Source organism: Castanea sativa, chromosome 2, assembly GCF_040712315.1.
Source record: "Castanea sativa cultivar Marrone di Chiusa Pesio chromosome 2, ASM4071231v1".
Classification (NCBI taxonomy): domain Eukaryota; kingdom Viridiplantae; phylum Streptophyta; class Magnoliopsida; order Fagales; family Fagaceae; genus Castanea; species Castanea sativa.
In genome coordinates, this window is record NC_134014.1 from 30,642,503 (window position 1) to 30,663,968 (window position 21,466).

The following is a 21,466-nucleotide window of genomic DNA, read 5'->3' on the forward strand; positions in this document are numbered from 1 at the left end:
TCTCTTATGTATTTGGATAATGTATTTCTTGTATGATTGACCGTTTGTTGAGGAGAGAAGAAAGGAAAGAAATGGAATAGAAATCTGAAAAAAATAAAAATAAAAAAAGAAGAAAAAAATTGTGTATTCATTTGGTTGGAAGGAGTGGGATAGGGGAACATTCATTCCATTCCTTAAAATATAAATTTTTTGTTTCATACAAATCAGACAGAACGAATGGGAATGGAATAAATTTAATGATAAGTTTTGGTGAAATTCTTAATTTGCCGGTTAGAAATGTTCAACTACGTCTTACACTTTGCCTTATAGTTGGCATCTCTCTTTAGAAAGCTTCATTCTTTGTAGCTAAGGGTTTCTCCTTCTGTAATCCATTCCAAGTTGCAGAGACGATTATAGGATTTTGTTGTAGCCTAGAGGAAAATTGTGGGATGAAAGCAAACGTCAAGGGCTAAAAGTCTTTCTTGATTGTTTTTGTAAATTTGTGGTTTCCAGCTAACTTGTGTTGGCTTTAATTCCGTGCCAAATTTAATTGTAATTTCTTCAATCGCTTTCCCTGTATGTATGTGGGTTTATTTGTAAGGAATGAGTGTAAGAGATTGGTGAAGAATCAAGCTTCAAAAGGTGAATCAGTGGAAGTCGTAACTAGCTCGCGAGAAGCACCCCGCGAAAAGGCCATGTGTGAAGCGCATAACTGGAAGCTGAAGAGTCATGCTAAGTTGTAAAGTTCGCAAGTGTTTCGTGAGAAGGGCCAACCCACGAAACTTTTTGCTTGGCAAAAAGTTATGTTGTTTTACCAAATTCTTTACCCACATTATAAATACCCTCATTACCCACGAATCGTAAAGAGTGCTTTTCAGAGAGAAAACCTTAGCAAATATACTTGAAAGTTAAAGATTGTTATACCTATAATTATCTACACATTTCATTGTGGTTTTCCTCAATTCCTACATCTCCATCTCTAGATCATTGAGAGGTTGTTAGCCTAAACACTTATCACACTCATTCTGAGTGTCAAGTGTGATTTTAGTATTGTCGGGAAGTATTGGAATGAGCCATTTATTGGCGGATGCAATCCGGCTGAATTGCGGGAGTCCAAACTAATTGAATACTTGTTCCATAAATTCCCTGAATTGGTTTGCCATTGCCATAAATGATATAATTGACAATTCTAAGTTTCATATAATCCCTTTTGTGTAACAAATCCCGAGAGAAAAGTGTTCAAAGCAAGTAATGCACTTTAAAGATTTTTTTTTTTTTTTTTTTCTATTTACCTGTATCTGTGATCTGGAAAGCTAGAGAAAACAAGATTTCGAAAATTCCGTTAGTAGTAAGAGCTTGGAGGGCTCAAGTACATGGGGTAGACTAGGCTTAGAGGGTCTTTTGTTATTCGTGTGCTCCAACTTTATACTCTAGTAGATCAATTTCGACTTGGAGGGTCACGGAGAGATTTTTCGCCAAGTTCTTCGGTTTTCTCTTCAATAACATGTCTTGGTGTTATCTTATATTTGCATCTCTCTTCCCTACGCTTTAAGCTTTCATTTTATTGTTGATGATGGATGAATGTAACTTAAAGTAGTGTTATCGGTTCATTGCGCATATTTACTCTTATTCCGCACTTTGTTTAAGTTAGAGTAAAAGCAATCTAGTCGTATTTTTTAATTGGGAGTCTGAACAAGCTCTTGTGTTTTAGCCAAGGTAGTTAATACCATACCGGTACCAGCTAGTATGTAATGTACCGGTATCGAAACGTCAACGTTTCGTACCGGTTTAAGTACCAGCCATACTAGCCATGTACTAGCCATATCGGCCAATTTTGGACAATACCGGCCAGTACATAAATTTTTTTTTTTTTAGTTTTGTAATTTTTGAATTTTTGTTAGGGCAGAATTGTAACTTATTTGCATTAACTAATCAATATATATATATAACCAAAGCCTCTAAAGCTCCCACAATTTTTCACATCATCTCTATTTTCTTTTTCTTTTTATTATAGATTCTTTTTCCACGTCAGCATTATTTAAAAAAAAAAAACTGATTTTATATGATAGATATTAGAATTTCAAATATAGATATGTATAGTGAGATTAATGCCACTTAGCCAGTTGCCACGTATTAAGAGTCCCATTAGGAATTGGATTTTATTGGAGTGGCGTGGAAGTCTCCAAATCATGTTTGTATGCAATGCAAACTCCTTTCACAGTGAAGGAGGTGCTGACTTACTCTTCTATATATGTACAAACCTATGTGTGCTGCCGAAAGCTATTCTTTTGTTACAAACACTTCTTTCTCAACCTCAAGGTACAAAAATTTCTCTTCACAGCTTTCTCTCTTTAGTTTTTGTATTCTTTCTTTAGTAGTAGTTTGTGTATGTTTTTCCTTTAATGGTCTGTTTTTGTGTAATTCTTTCTTTAATAGTAGTTTGTGTATATTTTTCCTTTAATGGTCTATGTTTGTGTTTGTTTTTCCTTGGGAAAAATGTCCATATACCCCCTAAACTTTCAACTACTGGCCAAAAGACCCTCTCAACTTTTTTATGGGCCAATTTACTCCTTAAACTATTCAAAACTGACAAATCAATGCTTCAATTAGTCTCACGTTAAAACACTAACGGAATAAGCACGTGAGACTCACGTGACTTTTAAAAACAGAGATTGCAAATCCACAAATTCCCACCCACCCAGCCAAGCCATGAAAATCCGGTCAATGAAGCTCAGGGAGGCCCACAAGGCCTCCTCCTCCAACAATGGCCGTGCTGGTGGCTCCTTCTGCTCCGTGGTGTGGGACCAGCAAGCACATCACCTTGTCACTGCCTCCGCTTCCGATCCTTCTATCTAAGAGCTCAAGCATAGATTAAATTGATTCTAACTTTATTTAGCTTTCAAACACATCAAATCTTATGCCATTAAGTTTAAACTATAATCCAAAATCAAACATATCCCCAAACCTAGCGCCTCCATACAATGAATGATCCAACAAACTCAGATTCACCACAAACCCAACGGTGCAGCACCACCACCACCACCACAATCCCAAATCTAGCTTTTTCTAAGCCGAAGAGTTAGCCCAAGCTTACGAATCATCATCTTCGATCTTAAATCCTCTACTCCAATTAGATCCACCAAACCCAGACTTGCCGATTTCACTCCCAACTCAGAGATTCCTAATCTCTTTTCACTCTTCTCCTAAATCATCTATTATGGATTTCGTTCTTAAGGAAGCCCACGATGTAGGCATTGAAAGTTGTGGACTGAAGAGACTTATTGAGTTGTTGTGACGGAGGCAGCAGATGGACGGTGATGGGTAACTCAAATAGTGGTTGCAAAGAAGGCTTGGGGATGGAGTCAATGGTGTACAGACTGACTTTTCTGATCGTTGAGAAATGAGTACTGGTGATGGCGATGACGCCGTCACGGTGGTGGCGGAGGATCTTGGGAGCGCTTGAAGGAAGAAGAGGGTCATGGATGGAGATAGAAGGATCGGAAGCAGAGGTAGTGACGAGGTGATGTGCTTGCTGGTCCCACACCACAGAGCAAAAGGAGCTGCCAGCACGGCCATTGCTGAAGGAGGAGGCCTTGTGGGCCTCCCTGAGCTTCACTGACCGGACTTTCATGACGGCTTTGGAAATGGGTTTGGCTTGGCTGGGTGGGTGGGAATTTGTGGATTTGCAATCTCTATATTTAAAAATCACGTGAGTCTCACGTTTTAATGTAAGACTAACTGAAGCATTGATTTGACAGTTTTGAATAATTAAGGAGTAAATTGGCCCATAAAAAAGTTGAGGGGGTCTTTTGGCCAGTAGTTGAAAGTTTAGGGGGTGTATGGGCATTTTTCCCTTTTTCCTTTAATAGGCTGTGTGAATATATTTCTTGGTACTTATGCAAAATCTTTAAAGATGCCTTCATATTCTATGTTTCCTTTTTGTTTGCTATTTCTTGGCTTACATTATAGATTGTAATGCATAAATTCATCAAACAATTTAGTTAATTGGTTTTTACATCCTTAAACATCACCCGTTCACATGGTTTTGAAACCTGGACCGAACCGTACGGTCTAAACGGGAAAACCTCGAACTGCTCATTTTTGCGGTTCTTTTAGCCTCAAGAACCGCTCTATGGAAAAAAGTAGGAACCCGTGCGAACTGCAGTCGGGCCTCATGATTTTGAGAACCGTGATCAAACCTCTTCTCACAATTCCCTACTTCCCTTTGAATCTGAACCTAAAAAAAAAATACACAGACACACAAAAAACAAGCTTTAAACTCTGCTCCCTTCAGAGTACATCACGTAGTTCCCTCTCTTCAGAAACTCTTCTCTTGGGAGAAGCAAGCTTTAAATTATGCCACTGCCATAGGACTTCAGATCGTTATCCGCTAAAGCGGGAGGAGAAGAAGCGGAAGAGGAGAGATTGTCGTTGAAAAGAGCGATCTGGACGAGCCAGTGAATGATGGCAAGAATGGAAGGCCAGTGGTGAGGAGTACCAGGGGCTTTGAGAATGGATTTGTTGAATTTGAAAGGGTAATTTAGGGATTTGAGAAAAAAGGGGAGATCTTCATCAAGTTTGGAGAAGGAAGGGAACTAGAGACGAGAGGGGAGATCTTCTGGCTTTGTTCTCTGCCGGTAATGTGTGTGTGACAAGGTGAGAGTATGAGAGAAAGAGAATGAGAAAGAGAGCTAGAGATGAAGAAATAAAAAGAAAAGCAGAGAGGAGTCAAATGAGAGGAGTGGGGATGGGGATGGGGATACGTGTGTGGAGGATAAAAAACAAGAGAAAAAAGAAAGAAAAAGAAACGTATGGTCCGTATGGATGCAAGGAAAGAAAGGCAAAAGAATAAAAAATCACAATGAAATGTTACCACAATATTTTCACAATAAATTTTAAGTAACAAATAGTTATTAGTTAATATTGGTGAGTATAAAAATAATTTTAATAGTGGGTTCAAATTAGAATTAGTAACAACTTTTCACATAAATTTTGTTGTGAAAGTATTGCTAAAAATGTTGTAGACTTCTTCGCTGCTTCTGAACACTTCTTCTTTGCTGCTGTGTGCTTTAGTCTCAACCACTTATATTTGCTTTGCTGTCAACTACTAACATATAATGTTTGCTTGCTGTCAAGCACTTCCTTCTTGGGTTTTGTTATTTATTTAACTTTAACAATTTCTAAATGCATGGACATCTTCAGATCTAGCTTTTGATTTTTTTTTTTTAAATTCATAATAAATGGTGAACATTGACTATTCAAATGGGCTTGGGAGTTGGGGGAAAAAATGATCTGCAGTCAAATGGGCTTGGCCATGAGCAAATAAACTAATTTGTCTCTTAACTATTTTATTGAGTTTCATAAAATAAAAATTATTGGGTACTAAAGTGTACTTTGTCATGACTTAAAAATAATTTAAAAACTTAATAGCTATTTATGTTTTTTTAGAATTTAATAATTCTTATTTGTATTATGAAAGTTATGTTATAAAAAATACTATCTATATTTGTTTTGGATTATTTTAGTTAAATTTTTAATTTTTAATTATTTAATATATTTATTTATAATTTAAATAATTATTAAATTAATTATGACGTCATCACGGTTCGACTTCAGTTTAACCCTGGTCCAACCTTAAAAACCTCGAACCTCTCACTTTTACGATTCATTGAAAGGTCCAGGTTTCAAAACCATGCCCGTTTATGCATGGAGATCCCATGCAATATACCACTAGGTTATTGTAGAGTGAAATTCTCTCACAAATATTTTGACATTTTTACTCTTTTTTTTTTTCAATTTTTTTTATTCAAGGGTTTAGATTCAAAGTTACAGAAGCAACTGTCAATCCAAACCTTTTAAAAATCTTTCTATTGATGAATAAAAAAGCTGGTGAGTTTATTTCATAAAGTCATTTTTTTATTCTTAAGTAGAAAGGATAAGATTAAAAAAATGCAAAACTATTTTATTAGCATGCTAATTACATGGAAACCTAATTCAATTAGGGGAGAAGTTCAATTAGAATTAGGAGAAGAAGCTGCAGGTCAAATGGAAACCTTATTCAATTAGAATTAGGAGACATAAGTTACCACATAGAATAGAAACCTAATTCAACCAAAATAGAAACCTAAATTCAATTAAAATTAGAAGAGACAGAAGTTACCACGTAGAATAGAAATCTAATTCAATTGGAATTAGTAGAGATAGCTAAGAACCTTGTATAATATAAAATCTATAATAGTGTTCCGTATTATATGTTAATATATTTATTTTTGGTTTTGAAATTTGCTATTATTGTTTTAAAGTGTGAATAATAAAAGAAAAAATGTTCCAGATTCAAAAGATATACTTTAACCCTCTATTCCAAATGTTAGTTTTATTACTTTTACAGTTTTACTTAAACTAAGTGATATTTGAATGTCGGTGGAATTTTCATAGTGAGGTTGTGTTTGAAATTGTAACTTTTAAATCAGTATGCTGAATCGTGATACTTTTTCGATTACTAATATTGTTTGGTTCCTTAGCATAATAGTTAGAACTTAGAAGCTATATGGGCGTGGCCATAAGAATATGTTTGTTCTATTTTTTTTTTTGTTTTTGAAATGAATATGTTTGTTCTATTCTCTGCCTTGTACAACACTTCAATATATAACATTGGTTAAACATTTTTGGATTGAATATTCACTTTAGTATGTTGATTATAATGAGAAGAATTTTGTGTAACAGGTCACCTTCTTTGAACTCTACCTTGGGGCCCAAATATTGGAAAAAATATTTCTTAGAGGACCTTTAATCCTTCCTTAACAATTGTAGTTGCTCTTGCTTGGGCTAAAATTTCCGACTTTTTAAATCAAATTGTTTTTCTTCTAAAAGCTTGTGTTATTACCCAATCCATTAAATATCATTATCTTTGTTTTCATACTAAAAGTTTGTGTTCTGGTCAATTAACATCTTTGTGGTGGGAAGCTTAATGAAAAGTTTTTAAAATCTCATATTCAATAGCCTCTCCGTGCATCGCACAAGTTAGCGACTAATTAGTATTATTTGTTTTCTTAATATGCAATAAATAATTAAGCTTTCTATATTTTATATTGTGTTTTTTGTAATTGATGCTAAAATAAAAACCTATGAATGATTTGTTCTGAATTGAGGAAATATTTTATGGTAAAAATTTATATTTATTATAATACACACACACATTTATTTATTTATAAATATAAAAATAACAGTAAACCCAAAAAAATACATCGGTATCAACCGGTACCAAAATATATCATTCCATTGGTCAAACCAGTACAGCCTCCAGTACGAGATTGACTCATTTGGTTTTAGCACAAATCCGAACTTTCAGTTTCCACTTATTCCTCATTGAATTACCAAATGCCTTTCACTTGAATGCTTAAAAACAAATTAATAAAAAGTAAATTAATTTTTTTTCCATTGATTTTTAGATTTCTAACCTCACCTCACTTTAGGATTGTTTTTGCTTTACTTTTCCGTGTTCAAGCCAATTTGGATCCCTTGCATTTTTCCCCCCTTTCAATTGTTTTGGCTAAGCTTTCTTTGTAATCGCTCATCAACCCTATCCTTGACTCTTGTACTTCTTTGATTAGGCAATAGTCACCAGACGAAGAATTAATGGGTATTCCCCTTTTTTTTCCTCTAAGCTTACTTTCGGTGCTCAAACTTGATGGATACATTTGTATCCGTGTATTTAGGCCAAGATTTCAATCCATGACCTAATTATACTTTCTTTCTTCTTTAATAATCATGGCCTAATTATAGTTAACACGTTTTGTTTGCCAATACTTTGAAATTACCAGGAACGTGTCATCTATCAACTGATGGGTTTGACCACCAAATTAAAAATATCTGTTCCCGTATATATTAACGAATGCATTTCTACCTTGACTAACAAATAGTGACTTGATTAGGTAAAGGAAAAGACTAACCAAGCAAAATGCCAAAGACTTAAGGTTTTAGGTTTTAGCAAAGCTTACTACAACATTTTCTAGTCTTGACAGTTAACACCTGATGATACATAGCAAATCAGTAGGCTAAATGCTCCGAGTTTCAATAGGCTTGAGGTTATTTGGAAGACCTGAAGAGAAAAAAGCACAAGATTAAAGGTGACCGAGATGAACCGGCCTAAAACCCTTCGATATTTAAGTTAGTTTTCTCTCTCGAACTCAGGAATTCTAACTTTATAAGTGGTGAAAACTTATCTTGATTTGACATGGCTGAGTCCTTTATATAGTGAGTTTTGGAGTGGTTACTTGTTTAGTAACTTCCCCAACGTGGGTGGAAGTTAGAAAGCTTAGACTTAACTTCTACAACTGTTATTGGAAGTTAAGAACTTAGTGGAAAGTTAGAGCGATCAATAAGGATTTTGCTCCCACTTCGGAATGTTAGAACATGATCCGAATTATAAGCTTTTGGATAGAGATTTACTCTCAAAGTTTCAAGCGTTGGGCGGTCGTCCAGGTGACTTCATGCTGGACAACCTTCTTGCACTTGGATAACCTCCTTCGGAGTCACTCTTAGGTTAAATCTCTATTGCAATTCTGAACATTTAATATATCAGGTGGACTACCCTTCTAGTCCTAGACAACACGATGGACAAACTAGAAATAGTCCAATTTTTGGTTCACCATCAGTACCCATACATGCAATTGACTTTAATCCATCCTTTCCACGGTAATTAAGCTATCTTGATGATTCTCTTTGGACTTTTCCCTACAATACGTATCCATTATGATTCTATAGGTTTCCAACTAGATAGTAGGTTGAGACCCTTATGGCTAGCTACTCAAGAGCACATTTTGTGTTACTATAATTTTAAAAAACAGAACCTTTTCTTTTTTCTAGAAACCATGCCAAATGTGAGGTGGTTTCTCATGCAACGCAAGGGAAAAATTGTCCTAAGAAAATGGGGACATGAACCGCTTTGTTGGACTTCCATGTACCATGATAGACTTTCCAATTTCCATGCCACTAAGAAGACTCACAATGATGTCCACCATTGACTACTATGATACATGTAAAGCTGCCTTGTAAAACAAGTAACAGAAAAAAAAAAAAAAAAAAAAAAAAAAAAAAAAAAAAAAGAAGAAGAAGAAGTTGAAGTTTCTTGTCCTTTTCATTTATTATATAAGCTTCAACTCAGAAAAATGAGTAACACCTGATGATACATAGAAAATCAGTAAGTTAAATACTCCGGGCTTCAATGGGCTTAAGATTGCTTAGAAGGCTTGAAAAGAAAGAAGCACAAGATCAAAAGTGACCAAGGTGAACCGGCCAAGAACCTTCCGATGTTTAAGTTAGTTTTCTCTCTCGAACTTAAGAATTCCAACTTTATAAGTGGTGAAAACTTACCTTGATTTGACATGGCTGAATCCTTTTTATAGTGAGTTTTGGAGTGATTATTTGTTTAGTAACTTCCCCAACGTGGGTGGAAGTTAGAAGGCTCAAACTTAACTTCTACAACTGTTATTAGAAGTTAAGAACTTAGTGGAAAGTTAAAGAATCAATAAAGATTTTGCTCCCACTTCAGAATGTTAGAACGTGGTCCAAATTATAAGCTTTTGGATAGAGATTTACTCTGGAAGTTTCTAAGTGTTGGGCGGTCGTCCAGGTGACTTCATGCTGGACAACCTTCTTGCACTTGGACGACCTCCTTCGGAGGCACTCTTAGGTTAAATCTCTATTACAATTCTGAACATTTAATATATCAGGTGGACGACCCTTTTGGTCTTAGACGACACGATGGACAAACTGGAGATAGTCCAATTTTTGGTTCACCATCAGTACCCATACATGCAATTGACTTTAATCCATCCTTTCCACGGTAATTAAGCTATCTTGATGATTCTCTTTGGACTTTTCCCTACAATACGTATCCATTATGATTCTATAGGTTTCCAACTAGATAGTAGCTTGAGACCCTTATGGCTAGCTACTCAAGAGCACGTTTTGTGTTACTGTAATTTTCAAAAACAGAACCTTTTCTTTTTTCTGGAAACCATGCCAAATGCGAGGTGGTTTCTCATGCAACGCAAGGGAAAATTTGTCCTGAGAAAATGGGGACATGAACCGCTTTGTTGGACTTCCATGTACCATGATATACTTTCCAATTTCCATGCCACTAAGAAGACTCACAATGATGTCCACCATTGACTACTATGATACATGTAAAGCTGCCTTGTAAAACAAGTAACAGGAAAAGGAAAAAAAAACAGTGGAAGTTGAAGTTTCTTGTCCATTTCATTTATTATATAAGCTTCGACTCAGAAAAACGAGTAACACCACTGTGAGCATATGTAAGAAGTCCCTATTCCAATGGCATTAAAGCTTTTTTTGCTTCTCTTGTTTCTCCATCTATTTTCCATAACAAAAGCTCAATCCCCCCCACAATCAAACATTACCACTGGCTCCACCCTTTACACAAATTCTACCCCAAATTTCTGGCCTTCTCCTTCTGGCTATTTTGCATTCGGGTTTTACCCTAGTGGCAATGGCTTCAAGGTTGGCATTTGGCTCGTTGGCAGCCCCAAAAACACAATAGTGTGGACGTCACATCAGAATGATACAGTGCTCTCACCTGGTGCAGCTCTTCTCTTTTCTACAGATGGTAGACTCTGCCTCCATAGCTCCATTGGACAAGTTGAATCAATTGCTAAAACAAATCAAAAGGCTTCAGTTGCTTCCATGCTTGATTCTGGTAACTTTGTTTTGTATGACTCTAGTTGGAACATCATTTGGGCCAGCTTTGATTATCCGAGCAATACCCTTTTGGTCGGACAAAAGCTAGTTCAAGGCCAAATTATGTATTCTAGCATCTCCGAAGCTGATAACTCAATTGGAAGCTTCAAGCTATGTATGCAAAGAGATGGAAACCTCAATGCTTATCCAATAAGAAGTTTTTTTGATGGAAGATATGCGTATTGGTCATCAAATAACCCACATGCTGAAAGAAACTCATCCTTGAATCTAGCAGCTGACAGCTGCATCTACCTTTCCAATTCCTTTGGGTTAAGCATAATGAATTTAACAGAAGGTGGATATCCTATTGATGTTAAAGCCTTGTATCGTGTAACGTTTGATGTGGACGGCATTTTGAGACTTTACCAGCATCAAATGGGGCTTAAAGGCAGCTCAAACTCTTCAATCTTGTGGACAACAATCCATGAAGAAGATCGTTGCAGGGTTAAAGGGATTTGCGGGCCAAACAGCATTTGCACCATCAATGATGCAGATGTTTCTTGCATCTGTCCCCCAGGTTTTGACTTTGTGGATTCTGAAAATCCTAATATTGGCTGCAAGTTAAACTTCACGATAATAGAAGATTGCTTTGGAAACAAGGGTAATGCAGATTATACTATTTTCCATCTTCCAAACACTCTATGGGAACCTAGCGAGTATGATGCACTGCTAACATCGAGTGAAGAAGCATGTTCCAAAGATTGTTTGGAGGACTGTAATTGTGTGGTGGCAACATTCAGAGACCAAATGTGCATCAAGCAAAAGCTTCCACTTAGATTTGGGAGGAGGAATAGTAGCAATCCAACTAAAGCATTGGTGAAGATTAGAAATGAAAGTTTGCCAAATGACTTGCCCACAGACACAAATGTTGTTGTCATCACAAAGAAGCTAGGGAAGAAACTTGGAGTTGTTGCTGTGGTTCTCATCACCTTCTCTATAATTTTTTTTCTGTTGTCCGGTTATCTTATTTTCTCACGTCGGATTTGGAGCTCTAAGATCAATACAAGGCAAGCTAGTAGTCCACCTGATGTTGTTGAAGAAATAAGTTTGAGATCATTTACCTATGATCAACTAGTAATAGCCACAGATAATTTCAAGGAAGAGATTGGTAGGGGAGCATCTGGGAAGGTTTATAGAGGCACCCTGGCAATGAATGGTGGACGAGAAATTGCAGTTAAGTGGCTATTGAATATGGTAGAAGGAGAACCAGAGTTCCGAAACGAAATGAAGATAATAGGAAGGACTCACCACAAGAATTTAGTCCACTTGATTGGCTTTTGCAGTGAAGGATCAAGCAGGCTCCTTGTGTATGAATTCATGAAAAATGGCTCATTGGGAAGCCTTCTCTTCAATGCCAGGGAACGTCCTAGTTGGAATGAGAGAATGAGAACTTCACTAGAGATAGCAAGGGGGATTCACTATCTCCATGAGGAGTGTCAGACCCGGATCATCCATTGTGACATTAAGCCACAGAATATACTCATGGATGAATCTTGGTCAGCCAAAATATCAGATTTTGGACTATCCAAACTATTGAAAACAGATCAAACAAGGACATATACCATGGCAAGGGGAACAAGAGGCTACGTAGCTCCTGAGTGGTACAAGAGCAATTCTGCAATCACAGTAAAAGCTGACATCTACAGCTTCGGGATACTGTTATTTGAAATCGTTTGCTGCAGAAAGAACATGGTTTTATCAGCCCCAGAGGAAGAAATAGTACTAATGGATTGGATTGATAGATGCTATGTGGCTGGAGAGCTTAGAAAAGTGGTGGGAGAAGAAGTGGTGGATATGGAGGAACTAGAAAAGATGGTCAAAGTGGGACTTTGGTGTGTGCAGACTGAACCAGATCAGCGCCCCTCGATGAAGTCTGTGATTTTGATGCTAGAAGGAACCATTGTGACACAACCACCTCCTCCACCATGTTCCTATGTTAGTGTCTAACTCCTACTCCTATGCTACAAGAATTCCGTTGTGACCTATATTGTTGCACATCAATGAAATAAATCAACACATCATGTTGACTTGAATAATTAATTCCATTTCTGCATATTTGTCATTCAAGTTTGCTATTAACGAGGAGGGGGTTAATAGACGTGTGATTAAAAAGATAGAAAAATGTGGGAAGGAACTTACTCGTTGGAGCCAAAATTGCTTCGGGAGTGTCAGAAAGGAGTTGGAAAGGAAGAAAAAAGAGCTGGCTCGGCTAGAGAAGATGGCATTACAGAATGGAGGGTCATCGCAGCTTGTGGAACTTCGAAAAGAGATAAACGTTCTCATGGGAAAAGAGGAGAGGATGTGGCGACAAAGGTCAAGGTCTCTATACTTAAAAGAAGGAGACCGAAACACACGATTTTTTCATTGTAAAGCTACCCAGAGGAAGAGGCGAAATAATATAGCAGGGATCCGAAACCAGGCTGATATGTGGTGTACAGAGCAATGTCAGATTCAGAAAATTTTCTTAGACTATTACAACCAGCTGTTTACTTCTTCCAACCCGAGTGAGATGGCTGCTGAAGTGGACTCTATTCCTAAGGTGGTGACTGAGGAAATGAATAACATGTTAACCAGGGAGTTCCAAACATGGGAAATAGACAATGCCTTGAAACAAATGGCACCATTAAAAGCTCCGGGACCGGACGGAATGCCTCCATTGTTTTATCAGAATTTTTGGGATTTGGTAAGAGGTGATGTTTGTGATTCTATTTTAAATTTTTTGAATTCGAGTTCCCTCCCTAACCCTTTAAATCATACCTTTGTGACTTTAATCCCCAAAACAAAAAATCCGGAAAGAGTGACGGAGTTTAGACCTATTAGCTTATGTAATGCGTTGTATAAAATTTTCTCTAAGGTGCTTGCAAATAGGTTGAAGAAAGTGCTGCCCTACATTATATTCGAACATCAAAGTGCCTTTATTAAGGGTCGTCTTATCACGGATAATATCCTAGTTGCCTATGAGACCTTACACTATATGGAAAACCACAACTCCGGGAAAGTTGGCTACATGGCACTTAAATTGGACATGAGCAAAGCGTATGATCGGGTTGAATGGTCCTTTCTTAGAGAAGTCATGGTACAAATGGGTTTTCAAGAACGATGGATAGCTTTAGTCATGGAGTGTGTCACCTCGGTAACGTATTCTCTCTTGATTAATGGAGAACCTTGTGGTAATATTAAACCAAGTAGGGGGATCCGTCAAGGTGATCCATTATCACCCTATCTTTTCTTGTTGTGTTCGGAAGGTCTTCATAGAATGATACATAAGGCAGCAAGCAATGGAGATATTCAAGGGGTGTCTATTTGTCGTAATGGTCCTAAACTAACCCACTTATTTTTTGCAGACGACAACCTTTTGTTTTGCAGGGCTACATCACATGATTGTCAAAAAGTGTTAGAGATTTTATCCTCCTATGAAAGAGTTTCGGGGCAAAAATTAAATAGGGACAAAACGGCGCTCTTCTTTAGTAAGTCCACTCCCATTGACATGCAAAACAAAATTATGGATGATCTTGGTGTGAATACTTTGAGAAATTATGATGAATACCTTGGATTACCATCTATGGTGGGGCGGAATAAGAGGGCCAGTTTTGAGCACTTGAAGCAAAGAGTGTGGAAACGTCTTCAAGGGTGGGAGGGGAAATTGTTATCCCAAGCCGGAAGAGAAGTGCTAATAAAGTCCGTCATTCAAGCTATACCCACTTATACAATGAGTTGTTTTAAACTCCCGGTCACATTGTGCCATGAATTAGAAACTCTTATTCGGAAGTTTTGGTGGGGTCAAAGGGGAGATAGAAGAAAAGTGCATTGGGTGAAGTGGGATGAATTGTGTCAACATAAAAATTACGGAGGTGTGGGATTCAAGGATCTCACAACTTTTAATGAGGCCATGTTGGCCAAATTAGCGTGGCGGCTTCTCCATGATACAAATTCTCTCTTCCATAGAGTCTTCAAAGCAAGATTTTTCCCTTTTGGTACAATCCTAGAGGCAAAAGACTCTTCTTCGGCCTCGTATGTTTGGAAAAGTATTCTCATAGGTCGAGATGTGATAGCTAAGGGAGCTATGTGGAGGGTAGGCGATGGGAAACAAATTAGAATTTGGGGTGACAGTTGGCTTCCAACAAAGAATAAAACCAGAATTACTACTCCGGTGCTACTTGGACAAGAGAATTCATGTGTTGAAGTGCTGATTGATTCGGTCTCCAGAAGGTGGCGGACTGATGTGATTGATCATGTTTTTGAGATAGCTGAAGCTGAAACCATTAAGAGTATTCCTCTAAGTTCTACCAGTCAACCCGACGTAATGGTTTGGCCTTTCACTCCTTCAGGCTGTTACTCAGTTCAGTCCGGTTACAGATTTTTGCAAGACAGTTCGGCTACAGAAGAGAGAGTAGACCGTGACTTGGATTTTTGGAGGAATCTATGGGGAATGGAAGTGCCAAGCAAAGTCAAAAATTTTGTGTGGCGAGCTTGTAAGGAAGCTCTACCAACAAGAAAGAACTTGCTTTGCAGAAAAATCACAATGTCTGGTCTTTGCGAAAACTGTAACTCATGTGATGAGGACTGTGCACATGCTATTTTTTATTGTTCTAACTTGCAGGCGATTTGGAGCTCGGACCCACAATGGAGTTGGCTGGTGGCTTTGCAGGGGAGTAGTGTCAAAGAAGTATTTCAAAGAGCCTTTGAAGAGAAAAGAGATGCTGAACTTTTAGCTTTTACGGGATGGGCAATCTGGAATCGCCGGAACCAAGTCAGGTTTAAGGAAGCTGTGTGTCCTTTAACCCATGTATTGCCGCTGTCAAAGGATAGGAAAGCTGAATTCCAGAATCTCCAACCGGCTGCAAAGACTGCTCAACACAGGAATCATACAAGATGGAAGCCGCCGGAGATCGAAACTTATAAGGTGAACTATGATGGCGCGATGTTTGCAGAAAAAGGAAGGGCTGGTATAGGAGTAGTCATTCGAAATGCTGAAGGTTCAGTCATGGCCTCTCTGTTACAACAGGTTCCTCTCCCAACAACGGTGGCCCAAGTAGAAGCTATGGCAGCTAGGAGAGCAGTTGAACTGGCCCTAGAGACTGGTTTTACAAATGTGATCATAGAAGGGGATTCAGATACCATTTACAAAGAACTCACCAATACGAAGCCATCCCTAGCTTTACACGGGCATGTGATCCAAGATATTAGGTGCTTAGCTTCTTCTTTTGTTAGTCATTGTTTCTCTCATACTCGTCGTCAAGGGAATAAAGTAGCTCATGCTTTGGCAAGATGGGCAATTAAAACGCCCAATTTAACTGTCTGGATGGAAGATGTACCACCAGACATTCAATATCTTGTACGGGCTGATTTAGCCGCCAATGATTAATGTTATGCTGCAGGATTCTCAAAAAAAAAAAAAAAAAAAAAAAGTTTGCTATTGATTCAAAAAAAAATTAGTAAACCACTAAGTACTGTCATTTATACAACTTAATTATAAAGATCGTATTTTTGTCTCTTCAAAGATGAGTAAATATGAAGGGTGATGCTGACAAAGCTTTTTTTAGGTTCACCCTTGTCTTGTTAATGAGTTCAATGCAATGATACAAGTAAATGGATTTTAAAAGGATTTCAGGAAACTATTCTTTGCATTAGAAAATGAAACACCCAACCAGACCTAAACTAATTGACTTCTCTGTTGCACAATAAACTTAAATTTTTTAACTTTTGGCTAGGCAATAGAAAATGATGAATCAAGGAAATCCCATCGTCCAGAGAGTCTGGACAATGGAAGAGCCATAAAGGCGCATTAAATACGTTTTCCGTTACTAAACGGACGAATAAATTAAGCATGACCATTGGACGGATATTGAAAGCACCGCAATAGACCACCAAAAGCATTACCAAAGCCATTAAGGCTACCATTGAAAACCTCCAACGGCTAGAAAAGCAAGGAACTATATAACTACATTAGACCTCAAACAAAGGTACAAAAATATAAGATACAATACTCTCTATTTTATCCTTATCTCTCTCTCTAAGATATCTAACTTTGTCATTAGAGGCTCATTAGCTAGTATCACGTCGGTGACATTTTCAAGAGAAACACTACTTCAGAGCTTGTGCAGGAATCAAGATTCAATTGGTCATACTCTGTCTGGACGAACCTATCGACCGACAAATTTGGCTTCATCAGTTTGGTGCCGTCTATGGGGAATGATCTTTCAAAATCTAGTTTAAAAATGTAGCTCTACCATTCTCAATATCCAGATGGAATCCAACATACCACAAGATGTCGCGGCATTGGCCTTGTAGATCCAAACACTCACGACCAATATAGAAGAACTCACCAGGCAGAATCAAGAGATGAGACAGTGGCTGCAACAAAAGGAAAATTGTTCACCAAGAAGGATCGAAAACAACAAGAATGAAGATGAGGTTCAAGGCACAGAGAATAGCCACGGAAGAGATGGCTCAAGGAGGAAAGAACGTTCTGATGGGGTGAGTGACGACCTCCTTAGAAGCATGAGAAAAGAGATGGACAAGTTAAAAAATACAATGAAGGAGAAAACGACTAAAAATTTGGACAAACTGGTGAAAATGACTGATTCTCCTTTCACAACAAAGGTCCTGGAATGCCCCTTACCACCGAAGTTCCGCCTTCCTCAACTTGAGTCGTATGACGGTCTAAAAGACCCATTGGATCACATAACCACCTTCAAGATGACCTTGAGCCTGCAACAAACCTTGGATAAGATTATGTACCAGACTGTCCCAGCGACCCTCAAGGGAGCCACACGGGTGTGGTTTAGCAAATTGGCCCAATCATCCATAGACAATTTTGAACAACTAAGCAACTTGTTTGTACATCACTTTGTTGGTGGGCAACAACTGAAAAGGTTAGCAGATCACCTACTCATAATTAGACAAAAAGAAGGGGAATCACTGAGATCACATGTGAAGTGCTTTAACAGGTAGTGTTAGAGGTTAACGAGGCTGAGGACAAAGTGCAACTAACTACATTCAAAGCCGGCTTGAAGTCCAATGAATTTGTGGTCGCACTTGCAAAAAGCCCTCCAGAGTCAATGACAAAACTATTATTAAAAGTCCAAAAATACATGAACGCAGAAGATGCTTTAACCACAATCAAAGTGGGCAAAACTTGGAGAGGCAAAAGAGACGTTTAAGAGGACTCAAAAGGGAAAAGAGGGAAAGAAAGGACTACTCATCCAGCCAAGATAACATCAAGCCTAGAAATGATAAGACCAGAAGGATGGTAAATTTCACGTCCTTAGTAATGCTTGTTGACAAAATCTTAATGCAAATTAAGGACGATCATCCACTCAAATGGCCGAAGCCGCTAAACTCTTCACCCAATGTTTGCAATAAGAAGAAGTATTACTGTTTCCACCAAGATCACAAACACTACACGGACGAGTATAGAGACTTAAAAGAATAGATAGAAGAGCTGATTTAGAAAAGGGAGTTAAAGAAGTTTGTGAAGAAAGATACACTAGGAAGGTACAAACATGACCTATAGGCAAGATTAGAAGATAAGCCCAAAGAAGAAGAGAAACAGCAAGATCGTCCAAAGAGTGTTATAGGAGATATAAGGATAATCAATGAAGGTCCAACACCAAGAGGATCTTTCAAGTCCCTCAAGAAGTCACAGCAAAGACAGATCAACAGCATCCACACAGCACCACCGTTGAAGCACAGAAAAAATAAATAAATAAAAATAAAAATAAAAACCATGGATGTGGTCTTCTCTGAGAAAGATGCTGGCGGAGTGAAACAACCACATGACGACCCACTAGTTATCATGCTCATGATAAAAGGATTCAACACTACACGAGTCCTAGTGGACAACGGGAGCTCCGCTAACATCATTTACCTTTCACCTTTCTAGCAGCTAAAGGTAGATCTAAAAAAAGTTCGTCCATTCAAATCTCCCCTCATCAATTTCAGCAAAGATAAAGTATACCTGAAAGGAATAGTAACTCTAACGGTCACGGCTAGCTCATACCCTCTTCAAGTAACCAAACAACTTAATTTTTGGGTAGTTGACTATCCCTCATCCTATTATGTGATCATAAGATGACCTACACTCAACTGTTGGAAAGCTACAACATCGACATACTACCTGAAGGAGAAATTCCTAACGAAACACGGGATAGGAGAGATAAAAGGAGACCAAGTGTTAGCTCGTGAATGCTATTGGGCAATACTGACCTCAAAAGTAAACCACACATGGATGATCAAGGAAAAGAATTCGGAAGTAGTAAAGGCACTGGAAAAAATTAAGCTAGTAGAAGGGGAGCTAACAAAGGTAACAAAAGTAGGGACGAGCCTCGATCCCTCAACAAAGGGAGAGATAATCAAGTTCCTGAATGAGAATCTAAACGTCTTTTCCTAGAGCTATGAAGATATGCCTGACATATTCGAAAATATCATTTAGCATCGCTTGAATGTAAATCTCAAAAGAAAACCAGTCTAGTAAAGAAGAAGGGTTTTTGGTCCTGAGTGAAATAAAGTCATAATGGACGAAGTAGACAAGTTGCTTATAGCCAATTTCATTTGGGAAGTCTATTACCCAGATTGGTTGGCCAACGTCATCATGGTGAAAAAGGCAAATAAAAAATGGAGAATGTGTGTAGATTTCACGGATTTGAACAGTGCCTGCCCAAAGGATAACTTCCTATTGCCAAGGATTGACCAGCTCGTTGACTCAATGGCAGGACATAAGCTCCTAACGGTCATGGATGCCTTCTCAGGTTACAACCAAATCCAGATTTAGGAGGATCAAGATAAGACGACATTCATCACCAATCAAGGACTAAAAAACGTAGGAGCTACTTACCAGAGGTTGGTGAACTAGATGTTCAGCAAGTTGATTGGAAGGAATATAAAGGTTTATGTTTCCAATATGCTCGTCAAGGGTAAAGAAGAAGGAAGCCATCTAGACGACCTTAAGGAAACTTTTGAAACACTAAGACAATACAAGATGAAGTTGAATCCGACAAAGTACGCATTCAGAGTTTCCTCTAGGAAATTCCTCGGCTTCATGGTGTCACAATAAGGAATTGAAGCCAACCCAGGAAAAGCGAAGGCCATACTGGAAATGGCATCACCCAAAATCGTCAAGGAGGTACAGAGACTGACTGGAAGAGTTGTAGCCCTCAAAAGATTCATCTCTAAGGCAACAGCCAAATGTCTTCCCTTCTTCAAGAGTCTCAAGCAGGCTTTCGCATGGATGAGCGATTGTGAAGTAGTTCATTCTGGGAATTAAAACGTTATCTTTGTAACCCACCACTTTTGAGTCCATCCAAAGATGGCAAGGACCTATTCTTGTATGTAGCAGCATCAGCCATAGCAATAAGCACTGCATTGATTCGAGAGGAGTCTAAAGTTCAACGCCCTGTATACTACATCAACCAAGCTTTCCAAGAAGCAAAGGCAAAATACCCACGCATGGAGAAGATCACCTTTACCTTCATCATCACTTCTCAAAAATTGCGTCCATACTTCTAGGCAAATCCTACTCCAGTAATGACTGATCAACTAATCAAGAAGGTAATGAACAAACCAAAAGTAGCAGGGCGAATGGTCTAGTGGGCAATTGAACTAAGCCAATTCGACATTGAGTACAAACCTGGAATAGCGATAGAAGCTCAAGTATTAGCTGATTTTATTGCTGAGTTTACTTCATCAGAATATGAGAAAATGCAGGATACATCAACACTATGGATGGTTCACACAAATAGATCGTCAGTACAAAAGATGGGTGAAGTAAGAGTCGTCATTACTTCCTCGGAGGGAGACATCCTGAAATATGGAATACAGCTCCAATTTCCTGCTACCAACAATGAAGTGGAGTATGAGGTGATATTGATGGAACTCAGGGAGGCAAGATCTTTAGGAGCCAAAAATGTACTCTTGAAAAGTGACTTAAAGCTAGTAATAGGGCAAATCAACGGTGAATACGAAGCAAAAGAAAGCAAGATGCAAAATTACCTAAAGCTGACGAACCAAATGATTGGGAAGTTAGAACAGGCAAGTTTCATACAAGTCCCACGAAGTCAAAACTCAGAAGCAGATGAAGTAGCTAGATATGCGTCATTAAAAGACTGAAGAAGCTTGCCAAATCTAAAGCTGGAGATACAAAAGTTCCCTAGCATCGAAGAATTCCACACATTTTCAATACAAGGTAACACCAGTTGGACAACCCTGATCCTATCATACCTCAAAGACAGACAATTGCCATCAGATTCAAACGAGGCAAGAAAGATTAAAAAGCGAGCCACCAGGTTCACAATCCTAAACAACATACTCTACAAAAGGTGCTTCTCACTACCCTACTTGAGATGTGTTGAACAGGATGAAGCTAAGTATATTTTGGACAAAGTTCATGAAGGTATATGCGAAGATCACTCGAGAGCAAGGTCTTTAGTGGGGAAGATCATCAAGACTGGTTATTTTTGGCCTAAAATGTAGAAAGAAGTAAAGAAGTTCGTTAGGAGGTGTGACAAATGCTAAAGGTATGGAAATGTCCAACGAGTGCCTAGGGAGAAGATGACAACCATAACATTACCATGGCTATTTGCACAATGGGGAATCGACATAGTGGGTCCCTTGCCTTAAGGTAAAAAGAAGGTATCCTACTTGTAATAATCGACTATTTCACAAAGTGAGTAAAAGCAGAGGCCTTGGCAACCATTACAGAAGCCAGAATACAGAATTTTGTATGGAAGAA

General features: G+C 38.2%; 2 protein-coding genes across 2 annotated transcripts; both read left to right on the forward strand.

Annotated features, from left to right (window-relative positions):
* The first annotated feature begins 10,295 nt into the window (after positions 1-10,295).
* Positions 10,296-13,199, forward strand: LOC142623158 (G-type lectin S-receptor-like serine/threonine-protein kinase LECRK3). Its single transcript, XM_075796560.1, has one exon. It carries the CDS (start codon positions 10,315-10,317, stop codon positions 12,682-12,684), a length of 2,370 nt encoding a protein of 789 aa, XP_075652675.1. The 5' UTR covers positions 10,296-10,314; the 3' UTR covers positions 12,685-13,199.
* Positions 13,200-19,834: 6,635 nt separating this feature from the next.
* Positions 19,835-20,844, forward strand: LOC142625199 (uncharacterized). Its single transcript, XM_075798893.1, has 2 exons — positions 19,835-19,981; positions 20,326-20,844. The coding sequence occupies exons 1-2, from the start codon at positions 19,835-19,837 to the stop codon at positions 20,842-20,844; spliced, it is 666 nt and encodes a 221-aa protein (XP_075655008.1).
* The last annotated feature ends 622 nt before the right edge of the window (positions 20,845-21,466 follow it).